The sequence below is a fragment of the Tachypleus tridentatus genome, chromosome 13 (genome assembly GCF_004210375.1).
Source record: "Tachypleus tridentatus isolate NWPU-2018 chromosome 13, ASM421037v1, whole genome shotgun sequence".
Taxonomy (NCBI): domain Eukaryota; kingdom Metazoa; phylum Arthropoda; class Merostomata; order Xiphosura; family Limulidae; genus Tachypleus; species Tachypleus tridentatus.
Genome location: NC_134837.1, coordinates 71118833 through 71131959, shown reverse-complemented (window position 1 = coordinate 71131959; position 13127 = coordinate 71118833). Strand labels below are relative to the sequence as shown.

At 38.1% G+C, this 13127-nt stretch overlaps 2 protein-coding genes across 4 annotated transcripts in view; one reads left to right on the top strand and one right to left on the bottom strand.

Moving 5' to 3' along the window:
* The window catches only part of LOC143238001 (uncharacterized), an 86969-nt gene that overhangs the window by 70797 nt on the left and 3045 nt on the right, over nt 1-13127 (bottom strand). The gene's annotated exons all lie outside the window — the stretch shown is intronic.
* Nucleotides 4921-11781, top strand: LOC143239842 (zinc finger BED domain-containing protein 5-like). The gene is made up of 5 exons (XM_076481408.1): nt 4921-5273; nt 5437-6166; nt 6442-6741; nt 6829-7019; nt 11736-11781. Exons 2-5 carry the CDS (start codon nt 5450-5452, stop codon nt 11779-11781), a joined length of 1254 nt encoding a protein of 417 aa, XP_076337523.1. The 5' UTR covers nt 4921-5273; nt 5437-5449.

Genomic DNA, 13127 nt, shown 5'->3' with positions numbered 1-13127 from the left:
TGTACAAGTATTTCTGTTTTCCTATTTTCTGTTTATCCACTTCGGTGAGAGGGGGTTAACAGTACGTTTACGGACTTATAATACGAAAATTTGGGGTTCATTTTTCCGCGTTGGGGAAGGTAGATCATTTGTTTGTTTTGAATTTCGTGCAAAGCTACACGAGGGCAATATGCGCTAGCTGTCCCTAATTTTGCAGTGTAAGACTAGAGGGAAGGCAGCTAGTCATCACCACCCACCGCCAACATTTCGGCTACTCTACCAATGAATAGTGGAACTGACCGTCACATGGTAATGCCCCCACAGCTGAAAGAGCGAGCGTGTTTGATGTGACAGGTATTCGAACCTGCAATCGTCGGATTACGAGTCGAGCGCCCTAACCGCCTAGCCATGCCGGGCCAACACAATAGAACAGACCAGTTTGGCTTTGTCCTAAAATAAACAAAAAACCCTGTTTATTTACATACGCCATCAGAGAGCGATAACCACAGAAATGTATGGTCCTTACAGTTGAAATCATATATTTTCGCAGTAAATGTTTATTATCAGACAGCGTTAGAAACTCGAGTAAAAACAGAAATAAAATGCATGTTTTTGTTTTATAAGAACTGACCACAACTTCTAAGTCCACAATTTATAAAATATGTGTTTGAAAATTGAAATTCATAACTCCTGTATCTAAGCATGCATGACACGCAAGAGCCTCTACTATTTATCTGCACTGTACCACCTAGTGACAAAAAATAACAGTAGTCAATTAGTGAACCATTTTACTTCACTGAAGCCGTAATATTATTTACCACAGATAACCCATAATTAATATGCGTACATTTATAACACGCATCCTACATCAGGAAACTAAATTATTACACACACATTGTTAATGATATGTAAGACCCGTGAAAATAACGGCTAACCGAACAACTACAATAACCCGAGGATTTCGTGAAGTAAACAATCCTTCCTTATAAGGAAATTTAAAATAAACCTTTGCTTTTGTATCTCAACAACCTCATAAATGTTCTTTCTAATTTCAAAGTGTATTTAAGGACGTGAATTCCACAGTAAATAAGTTTTTTTAGACTATCTGTGCTCTTCTCCCCACGGATATCGAAACCCAGTTTTTAGTGTTATAAATCCATAGACATATTTCCTCCCGGTTTTTAGTGTTATAAATCCATAGACATATGTCCCCCCGGTTTTCAATGTTATAAATCCATAGACATATGTCCTCCCGGTTTTCAGTGTTATAAGCCCATAGACATATGTCCTCCCGGTTTTCAGTGTTACAAATCCATAGACATATGTCCTCCCAGTTTTTAGTGTTACAAATCCATAGACATATGTCCTCCCAGTTTTTAGTGTCATAAATTCATAGACATATGACCCCCAGTGGCTCAGCGGTATGTCTACGGAGTTACAACGCTAAAAACCGGGTTTCGATACTCGTGGTGGGCAGAGCACAGATAGCCCATTGTGTATCATTGTGCTTAATTCAAAACAACAACCGTAGACGTACCACTGTGCTAATGGTGGGATAGCAAAAGACAAAATACATTAATTTATAAAATGTGCTACCAGATAGCAGTAAAAATAGGTTAATGAGAAATTTACGTTACGTAATTGAAACTGTAAAGCGTGTTACAAACTGTTTGTTTGTTTTTGAATTTCGCACAAAGCTACTCGAGGGCTATCTGTGCTAGCCGTCCCTAATTTAGCAGTGTAAGACTAGAGGGAAGGCAGCTAGTCATCACCACCCACCGCCAACTCTTGGGCTACTCTTTAACCAATGAATAGTGGGATTGACCGTCACATTATAACGCCCCCACGGCTGAAAGGGCGAGCATGTTTGGCGCGACGGGGATGCAAACCCGCGACCCTTAGATTACGAGTTGCACGTCTTAACACGCTTGGCCATGCCAGGCCGTTGCAAATAGTAAACATGCATGTAGCTTATCAAAGGACATCAGTTTTCCAACAGGATATTTTAATGTAAGAAATTAACCTTACTGGCTAAAACAAAAACCTCACGCAAAACAAAAAAAAACTGTCCAGCAGGCAAACTAATTGATGAAAAGAAAAATATTTTCTCACAATAACTCTTCATGCAACACAATGAAACCAGAAAGAATGGCGGCCAGTTGGACGCAATCGGCACTTGGAACAGCTACTCTTTTTATAACGTGCCTACAACTGAAAGTGCCAAGCACATTTAGTGACACTATATTGTTAACTTGAGGCATTTGGATTCTCGTTCCGAAATTCTAACTAATACCCTCACTATAGCTCTCAAACAGATTTCTTGAATTTGTTTTAGTAACCTTTTAAAACTCTATATTCGAGCTGAATAACCTTTTATATAGCAGAGAAAGTGAGTATTACTTTCTCTAAGTTAACTGTCAAACTTCTACTTTGATCACTAATTATAGAAAACTATTTTATTTGGTGTTATGCCACATAAAATGAAACAGATGATTTCTGTCGTTATAAACTCAAGCACTATCAGGTGTACAAGCACACGTGAAAACTGTGTGCCAAAGCAAACATGTAATGGTAAGATGATGATCAGATGGCTTCTTGTCTTTAGCGCTGATCACGTGAATTTTATCAATCAGCTTAGTCGAGCTAATTGAACGTAACAGGCTAGGTGTGGCATAGTAGTTTGTCCGCTGTACTGTCAATCTGAAGGTTCATGGTTCACGTCCTGTTGCTGCAACAAAGGGGGTTCCAGAACATTCTGGTGCTGAGCGTATGCTATATAACAGCGACAGTTAAATTCTGATCTGACAAAATGAATGTAGGGTGCTTTTAATTAAGTGCCTTCTCTCTCGCATCCCACACTTTGGGGATTTGGCCGGGTGCGTTATAAGAGTGGCAGTCAAATTCTCACTATCTAAATAGTGCACCCCAAGAATTGGTGGTTGGGACTGTTTACTATTTGCCTTCTCTGAATTTTCTCTAAAGTTTCAGTTAAACAACTGGGTCTGTGAAGGGAGTGGTCCTTGTGCAGCTTTGCCCGAGTATCCTAAACAAACAAAAAATATAATTTTTGTTTTATGATCAGGTATTAGCAGCTAAAAAATATTCTAATCATGTTACACGTCAATATCATAGCCCAGCTGTTTTTATTATTGAACCGATTCGTTACTGTCAACACACAAGAATCGATAAATATTTAGAATCCCAACAATAGTAGAAACGCTTAACTCCATTGTAACACCCACCACCTATCTTTAAAGCCTAATAATAAATTGGAAAAATGCTTTCATTTAAAAGTGCCAATTTATTCTTTATTATCATTTATACAATATTTTATTTTTGTTTGTTTATTTTTAATTTCGCGCAAAGCTACACGAGAGCTATCTGCGATAGCCGTTCTTATATTAGAAGTGTAAGACTAGAGGGAAAGCAGCTAGTCATCACAACCCACCGCCAACTCTTGGGCTACTCTTTTATCAACGAATAGTGGAATTGACCGAAACATTATAACACCCTTACGGCTGAAAGGGCGAGCAGTGTTTGGTGTGAAGGCGATTGGAACCCGCGACCGACCCTCAGATTACGAGTCGAGCACCCTAATCACCTGTCAATGCTTGGCCATATTTTACTGTCGTTTACTGCAAACCGTTATTGTTAAAGTCATTTTTTACACATTCGAAATACTAAGCGACAAGGTTTAAACCAGTTACAAATAAATTAAGAATAGTAAAAACAACTAATGGACAGTTTCAGCTAGTTAAAATCCGAATTCATAAACCCAATTTACATTAATAAGATTCAGGAAAATCCTTTAATTTTTAAAATCTGGTTTACCCAAAATGCGGGAACGCAACTCATAGTATTAATTCGAAATACTGTTGATACACCAGCAGCGTATAAAATGTTTAAGTTGCCTTTGTCAGAGAATGAATGATAGAATTATGTGTTGGTGGTTACAACCTCTACTTTGTTTCGTTCTCGTAATACACCCCAAGGACGACGAGGATAGTGTTTGTAAGTTAGTCTATAAAACGTAAGAGACAAGCAGTCGAAGGGTGGTACGTATTGGAAGGGGTGGGAGTAGTACGGTTTACTTTTATAATCGATATAAGAATAACTGTAACGAAGTGCACATACACTCTACACACAACAAAAAATGCAGTTAAGAAAAGAACATTTACCGTGTCATAATACGTCATACGATGTCCTGCTGACGTTTCTCTTACGACGTTATATCCCTTCATGGAGGACTTGCACGTGTCAAACTCGGCAGGATGAAAACATATTTGACTTATTAAATATCCAGCAGGACTTGTCATACTTTTATAAAGTATGTCCATGATACGAAGTTTTCAAATTTTCTTTTTTACTGATTGGAAAACTTCTGGTGGTAAATGAACAAGTGTTTCTCAAACAACATAGAAACATGTACGGACGAACAAGTGTTTCTCAAACAACGTAGAAACATGTACGGACGAACAAGTGTTTCTCAAACAACGTAGAAACATGTACGGACGAACAAGTGTTTCTCAAACAACATAGAAACATGTACGGTGCGTTGAAAAACGCTTTAGTAACAGAAGTTTACAGGCTAAGCGAGACACAACACAGTAAAAACGTTATACTTAAGTTCTTGGGGTAATTATATACTATTTGTTTACAGATAAACACACAGATACATAGTAACTTGTCTGTGCTGTAGCCACCACAGGTATCGAAACCCAATTTTTAGCGTTATAACCATTCATTAAGACCGTAAATCAGATTTCAAGTGAATTGAAAGTACAATTTAAAACAGTAAAACATCAACTGATTTTAACAATTTTTTTATTTGTTTTCTTTTGTGGCTTAGAGCTGATTTTTATATTAAACCAGTGGTTCCCAAACTGGGGGTAAATTACCCTTGGGGTAATTTAACAATTTATCGGGGGTAATGGAGGGGTGACAGAAAAAAAGTTAAAATTCTGAAAATCAAGAAAGCATTGAGGTAGCTGGTATTAGGATTAATGTTAACTTAGTATGTAAAGTTGTAAATTAAACCTATTTTAAGTATGTAATAAAGTTAAACCAAATAACAATAAACATCAAAAACTAATATACAGTAGTAGAAAAGAAAAAATATGTATCTAAGTGTGTGGTAACCTAAAAGTATTTTGACAAGTATGCTTCAGAACACGACACTCAGTAACCCTGATGACTCATCGACGTGTCCAGTACGCGTCACTCACTGCCTGAGGTTGCCTCTATTTCACACTGTCAGTTTCAATGTGAGCATCAGCCGAGGTAGACAAAACCTGGTATGTATCTGTACTGCCCTGTGCAGTATAGTTAGTATTTACCTACTATTACATCATTCCTATGCTGAATAAGCTCTTTTAATGCTATCTAGAATGCCATGAAAAAATAAATAATAAGTTCACATTGTTCACACTTTTTTATGCAGTTTTTCTTTTTCTGCAGATTAAACAATAAAATGTCTAAAAAGCGCACCTACTCTGACGCCTTTCTTCGCTATGGCTTTGTGAATTTACCTTCTGGTGGAGAGGATCGGCCACAATGTGTAGTATGTCACAAAGTGTTGACAAATGAAAGCCTCAAGCCATCAAAACTCTCAGCTCACCTCCAGAAGTGCCATCCAAATCTTCAAAATGAGGATCAGGCTTATTTTCAGCGCCGGGCTGTAGCACTGAAGAATATCCAGTTCGGTTCATCTGGAATTCAAGCCCAAAAGCTTCAAGCTGCGGTCGAAGCATCTTACTTTGTTGCATATAAAGTTGCCGAACAACAAAAATGCCACACCATTGCAGATAATCTGATTATGCCTTGTGCATACGAGATGGTAAGCAAGGTATGTGGGGAGGATCAAGCGAAGAAACTGAGTGTCATATCTCTATCAAACAACACAATCCGCCGACGAGTCGATGACATGGCATCAGATATTCTGTCCCAAGTTACAACAGAGATTAAGGAAAGCTCATATAGCAAATTCTCCTTGCAATTTGATGAATCATGTGACGTAGCCAGTTGTGCTGTTCTCCTTGGGTTCGTTCGTTACGTCCACCAGGACAAGATCAAAGAAGAGTTCCTATTATGCGAAGATCTGCTGACAACCACGAAGAGAGAAGATATCTTCAATATCATCAACAGTTTCTTTACCACGAATGAATTGGATTGGAACAGCGTTCAACAGGTAGGGAGAGATGTTTATATAAAGTCTAGATTAGTATAAATACAATGAATTACATGGCATATAGTCATATAGTTTTATTTATTGTACAAGTAGCTGTAGTGTAGCTAATATTTTATACATAATTCACAAAAAAGTATCGTGCCTGTCGTACTGAAATACTAAAGTACCAAAATAAATTAAATTAAATTAAATAAAAACCATATAATTATAACGCAAAAGATAAGTAAGAATGACTAACTGACGCAATCTATAATAGTTTTTCTTTTTTAATCTAGGTCTCCGTCGATGGAGCACCGTCGATGATGGGTCGTAATCGTGGATTACGGGGCCTCATACAAGCTGTGAATCCAGAAATTTCTGTAGATCATTGCATCATTCAGCGGTACTCTCTTGGATCAAAAAACCTGCCTGGTAATCTGAAATTAGTGTTTGAAGATGTGTTGAAAATCGTCAATTTCATTAAGTCCATGGATGTGAATTCGCGCATATTCAGGGAGCTGTGCAAGGAAATGGGAGAGCAGTATCAAGTTTTGCTCTACCACACCGATGTTCGCTGGTTGTCACGATGCAAGGTTGTACGTCGAGTCATTGAGCTCCGAACGGCTCTTCAGGAATTTCTGAAACAAGAAGAATCTCCTTTTGCTACCAAGTTCACTGATAAGGAGTGGCTTGCTCGACTTTGTTACTTGGCTGACATATTTGCGGAGCTGAACAGTGATGATCTGCAACTCCAGGGCCAAAACACGACTGTCATTGATGCCCATCACACTGTGACTGCATTTCTGGGAAAACTGAGACTCTGGATTCGACGCTTGGAGAAAGGAGTGATCGCTCAGTTTCCCACCCTAGACCAGTTTGTTGAGGAGAATAGTTATGATACTGGATCACTTTTACAGACCATCCACAAAGAGATGAGCGACCATTTGAAGGGGCTTGAAACAAGCATGCAGCACTACTTTCCAGAGAGTGACCTAAAAAACAGCCAGTCTTCAGTGGATCATTCATCCCTTTTCTGTACCTGATGAGGCCATTCATGATGATGATTTCCCTGCAAAGGAGGAGTGGATCACAATGCGAGCAAATGAAGCCTTGAAAGTCAAATTCCAAAACCAAAATGCAGATTCCTTTTGGATTTCACAACTAGCTGACTCGCCAACTCTGTCCAAAAGAGCCTTGAAGTTCTTGGTATCATTCTCAACAACGTATCTGTGCGAGAAGGGGTTCTCAGCCGTGCTGGGGATGAAAACAAAAAAAAGAACTCGCTTGAATGTTGCAAACGATGCCAGACTGGCACTTTCAACCACAAAGCCAAGAATTCCTAAACTAGCTTCAAGTATGCAACTCCATCCATCCCACTGATGTTCTTGACATCTTTGGCAATATTCATTAGAAATGCACAATGATCAAATACAATAATTAAAAGTGTAATTCAGTGTAAATAAATTATATAAATAAATTGTAAATAAATAAAGTGCAATATATCTCTAGTTTAATTTAGCCATATATATCAATGTTGAAAACATTTTGTGAAAGGGGGTAATATGCTTAATGTGACATGTTAAATTGGGTAACAAGCTGAAAACGTTTGGGAACCACTGTATTAAACTAAAGAGCTACTAGGCTTAACCTAAATTTTACATCACAATACAACAAAGCTACAATGGTTCAACTTGTTATAAATGTTGGCAAAATAAATGACCCATAGCATGTGCTCATTCAAATAATTTACATCTAGATTTTTCAGTCAAGTGAAATATATGTTTACGCTATGAGTTGAGTTGGAAAAAAAAACAACCACGCAGATACAAAAATATAAACAAAATAGAATCACTCGATTAATAATGTAACCACAGGGAAAACGCATGCGGATGACCTGATAATCTGAGGGTCGTGGATTCGAATCCCTGTCTCACCAAACATGCTCGCCCTTTCAGCTGTGGGGGAGTTATAATGTGACGGTCAATCTCACTATTCGTTGGTAAAAGAATAGCCCAAGAATTGTACGAAATTCAAAAATAAACAAACAAACATATCTAACCCTTAGCTCATAGTGCAACCTACCTGCCCACACAGGCAAAAAAACATCTTCAATTTCTTTTTAAAGTTTAATTAAAAAAACATCAGTATTTTGTTTGTATGTTTTTATTGTGTTATGAAATACGGTTTGTGTTTTATACACAAGGATCTTACTTTGCTACGAATGGCGGTCTCGGAAGGAACTCAATTAAATTTTCGACTCATGTTTATTCCTATTAGAATTTCCTGCAAAGCTACACGAGGGTTATCTGCGCTAGCCGTCCCTAACTTAGCAGTGTAACACTAGTCATCATCACCCACCGCCAACTCTTGAGTTACTATTTTACCAACGTATAGTAGGATTGTTTGTCGCATTATAGTGTCCCCACGGCTGAAAGGGCGAGCATGTTTGGTGTGACGGGGATTCGAACCCGCGACACTAAAATTACGAGTCCAGCATCCTGACCACCTGGCCGTGCCAGGCTCGCCTAAGTCAAGCAGTCCCTGATTTCGAATTTACAAACTACACAAAGTTAAGGTATTCTGCAGTATTCATCTTCTACTCTTGTGTAACCGAACAGCAAAATTAAAAAAAAAAAATCTATTAAACCCACACATTAAAGTGTGGAGTGCGTGTTTTTGTTGTTCTTTTGCCTGCAGCAGAACGCGAGCCATGAAACATTGGATTCACAGTCCGAGCGCACCAACTATACCCACTTCTTTCAGTCTGTTTTGTTTGTTTTCGTTAATGAGCACACATTCACAATGGGTTACTATGATGTACCCACCACGAGTATCGACACCCTGTTTTTCGCGTTCTAAGCCTTCTTTTTTATCACCAAGTTGAATGGTTTAGAGAAGAATAAATGTACAATTAAGATGCAAAATTCACATTGGAGAACGTTATATTACAATCAAGAAAATATTGTCTCATTTGATGTTCATTATTCATTTTTTATACACCTGCGTTTTGGATGTTCCGTTGTACGGGTATAGCAAACCATTTCAAGGATTAACGAATCGGTTCAACGCGTTATCGAAACAGCCAAGACGCTAATTTTATTAGCTATTTCGATAACGCGTTAATATATATTATGCTCCTGTTGTCTTTCACTCTGCTTACAGTGGTATAAAGTATTGAACCAAAGATGGATCTAATCAATACGGAATCCACACCACTCAAACCGTTCTAAGTGGATTACATTATTCATCATGCGTGAACTCAACACCGCCCACGTACCAAACGTAAGCTACACGACCAACTAGCTCATAGGAACGTCCATAATCTACTTGCAAATAAGTTAATCCCAAGGCGTTTCAGGTCAAAGTTCAGAATTACTTTAAGCTTGCACAATGAAAGGTGCTTCTTGAGCAATACAAAAATGTAACTTCGAGTATGGCGCTGAAACGCAAAACCTGACACTTCCTAACGGACACATTATTTCAAAACTTCTGTTATATTTCAATGGTTGTAGTTGGTTGACACTAAACGATGTTTTATTATCTTTATCAACTTTTGGTGTTATTTAAATCTCTAGAAAGAAGAAACTGAATTGGTCAATTACAACATTTGTTCCTTAGGGTGTTTTTCCACATCTTCAGACTTCGTAAATGTTTGTGACTTTCCTCTTTTCCTGAAAACGGAAATAACAAACTTTAATATTTATTCGGTGTCTCGTTTCGTATTCTTTTGAAACATTTCCACTACACTATGGTTGAAGGTCAATAGTGTTTCTTCACTGAACCTTCAAAATAAACAGTCGTGCTTTGGTTAGTATCCTTGTCACAAGTCTTCTCTGCTTTGTTTCCTATGATCAGTCTTTAGCTTGACGTCATGAAGTACCTACTCCTAAAGTATATTGTGGTTTATCACTTCCCCTGCTCCTAGAGAAATATTACACAGACTTGAACTTTCAAGTCACTTTTGTTTACCATACCTTCTTTATTATATGTTAACATTTACGTTGTATTTGTATAGATGAAAGGCCCAGCTCGTCCCTCTACCACTTATATATTCAGTGTGAAACATATTACAGAAAAGTATACAGATAAATAACTGGTAACACCCAACTCGTCAGTAAAAACTACATATGAACAACTCGTAACGCCCATCTAATAAGTGGAAACTATAGATTAACAGTTAGTAACGACTATCTCATCAATGGAAGCCACAGATAAATAACTAGTAACACCCCTCTCGTCAGTCGGGCCCCCCGCTAGTACAGCGGTAAGTCTACGGATTTACGACGCTAAAATCAGGGGTTCGATTCCCCTCGGTGGGCTCAGTAGATATCCCCATGCGGCTTTGCTATAAGAAAAATACACTCGTCAGCTGAAACTACATATAAACACCTAGTAACACTCTTCTCGTCAGTGGAAGACACTGAAGTTCCAGAAACAGAAGTAATAAACCAACAACCTTTAAAAGTTTAGTTTGGTTCAAACCTTCCACAGTTACTACTGTCCTTCACTGGTCGGCCCGACATGGCTAAGTGGGTTAAGGCAGTGCGACTCGTAATCTGAGGGTCGCGGGTTCGCATCCCCATTGCACCAATACATGCTCGCCTTTTCAGCCGTAGGGGCGTTATAATGTTACGGTCAATCCTACTATTCGTTGGTAAAAGAGCAGCCCAAAAGTTGGCGGTGGGTGGTGATGACTAGCTGCCTTCCCTCTAGTCTTACACTGCTAAATTAGGGACGGCTAGCGCAGATAGCCCTCGAGTAGCTTTGCGCGAAATTCAAAAACAAACAAACCTTCACTGGTACAGCGGTAAGCCTACGGATTTACAACGCTATAATCAAGGATTCGATTCCCCTGGGTGGACTCAGCAGATAGCCCACTGTGGCTTTGCTATAAGAAAACAAACACAGGGTTACTACTAGCTTTAATATCAGTGTATTAGAAACACTTCCTTTGTCACATATAAAATGTCAACAGTAGAAGTGAAAGCCAGAGATTTAAAAATGAGTTTGAGAAAGAAAATAGGACTGGGCGTGACCAAATAGTTAGCATACGGCGACTGTGAACTTCAGGATTTCCAAAAAACAACAACAAAAACACACAGCACATTAGGGTCATGGTTACGCTATATAAGTTACAATCAAATCCTACTGGTGTTGTTTACTAACTGCCCGTATCAAATTTGTTTTTTTTAATTTCGTGCAAAGCTATACGAGGGATATCTGCGCTAGCCGTCCGTAATTTAGCAGTGTAAAACTAGAGGGAAGGCAGCTAGTCATCAGCATCCACCGCCAACTCTTGAGGTACTCTTTTACCAACGAATAGTGGAATTGGCCGTCACATTATAATGCCCCCACGGCTGAAAGGGCAAGCATGTTTGGTGCGACGGGGATTCGAACCCGCGAACCTCAAATTACAAGTCGAACGCCTTAACCCACCTGTCCATGCCGGTCCATCTGTATCAATTAAAAATTATGAACACCTATGCGCAGATAGCTCTTTGAATAAGCTTGCGCAAAAATTTAAAAACAAAACAGAAAACAAAATTCTGAATTAGACAAGAAGTAATATAAATAAGTGTTTCCTTTCTAGGACTAATATCCTGGTGTCTTCTGATAGCATGAAGAACGCAGTTTAATTTCACTTGCAGGTTGGTATGGTATGGTTGTTTGTTTTTGAAATTCGCGCAAAGCTATACGATAGCTATCTGCGCTAGTCGTCCCTAATGTAAGACTAGAGGGAAGGCGGCTAGTCATCACCATCCACCGCCAACTTTTGAGCTACTCTTTTACCAAAGAAAAGTGGGATTGACTGAAACATTATAACAGTCCTACGGCGAGTATGTTTGGTGTGACGGGGATTCGAACTCACGACCCTTCGAGTCGAGTTCCTTAACCACCTGGCCATGCCGGGCCTGTATGTAAGAAAATCAGCGTTTTTGAGTGACATTTATTTTATAAGCTTCAAGTGATACTCGTACAGAGTAACATAAATGTTTCATTTAGTTAAATTATTTGTTTGAAGTTTAGTACATAGCTACACATTGGACTATCTGTGCTTTGCCCACAAGGGGTATCAAAACCCGGTTTCTAAGGTTTTACGTCCGCAGATTGGGGGGCATGGTTACATACAAATAAAGCTTCAAAACTACAAAAAAGGAAAAAAAATGTGTTTATATTTTCAGTTTCCAGACGTAGAGAATTCTGTGTATAAAAAAGAACCACCATGTTTTCTTTTCCACTAAGTTTTCGTGGTATATGTAGTTAAAAATTGGATAAAAACATTTTATGTTTGAAAAGCTATTTTTATTCTTTGAAAATAAAATGTTTGAATTAATACAAAAAATCATCAATAAAACTAAAAATAGACAAAGCGGCCTTTGTTGTTTTATTAACTTTGAAACTTCGAACATTTTTCATTTATCTATACATTTTTTTCAATTCATCAGTACCTTGAATCGTTATAAGATGGCGCTATAAAAAGGTACTAAATTATATAATTTGCTCTATTAATTTTTATATTAATTCTTACGTGTTTAGCAATTATTTCAGTTATTTATATTCAGATAGTGTTAATTGTTAAAATATCACATAAACAAAATGTCAATATAACAGTTATTTGGAATACTAATTTTTTTATTTTTTCATATCACTTGTGAGGCGTCAGTACGTCTGTAAAAATTTCCACACACTGTCAAACGTGATATCCAAACCGTCTGGTGAACAAATATAGAACAACTGAATAATAACATGCATGCAATACCTAAAGTTACGTAATATTAGTCTCAAACACGCGCAAATACTACCTCAACCCCCACACTTCTTAGTTAATACCTAATTTAAGAGTGAACACGATATTCGTGATGACGAGAAACCCACTTGAAGTAAAAATTTATTCTCAAGACGGCTGGTATGGGTATTAAAACTTTAATTAAAATAAAGTACAAAACAACGTTTCGACCTTCTTAGGTCACTTTCAGGTTTA

Coding starts and splice junctions, on each gene's coding strand:
- LOC143239842 (XM_076481408.1), top strand. CDS start 5,450: ATGTCTAAAAAGCGCACCTACTCTGACGCCTTTCTTCGCTATGGCTTT. Junction 6,167..6,441: donor ATTGGAACAGCGTTCAACAG/GTAGGGAGAGAT, acceptor TTTTTAATCTAG/GTCTCCGTCGATGGAGCACC. Junction 6,742..6,828: donor GGTTGTCACGATGCAAGGTT/GTACGTCGAGTC, acceptor TTCACTGATAAG/GAGTGGCTTGCTCGACTTTG.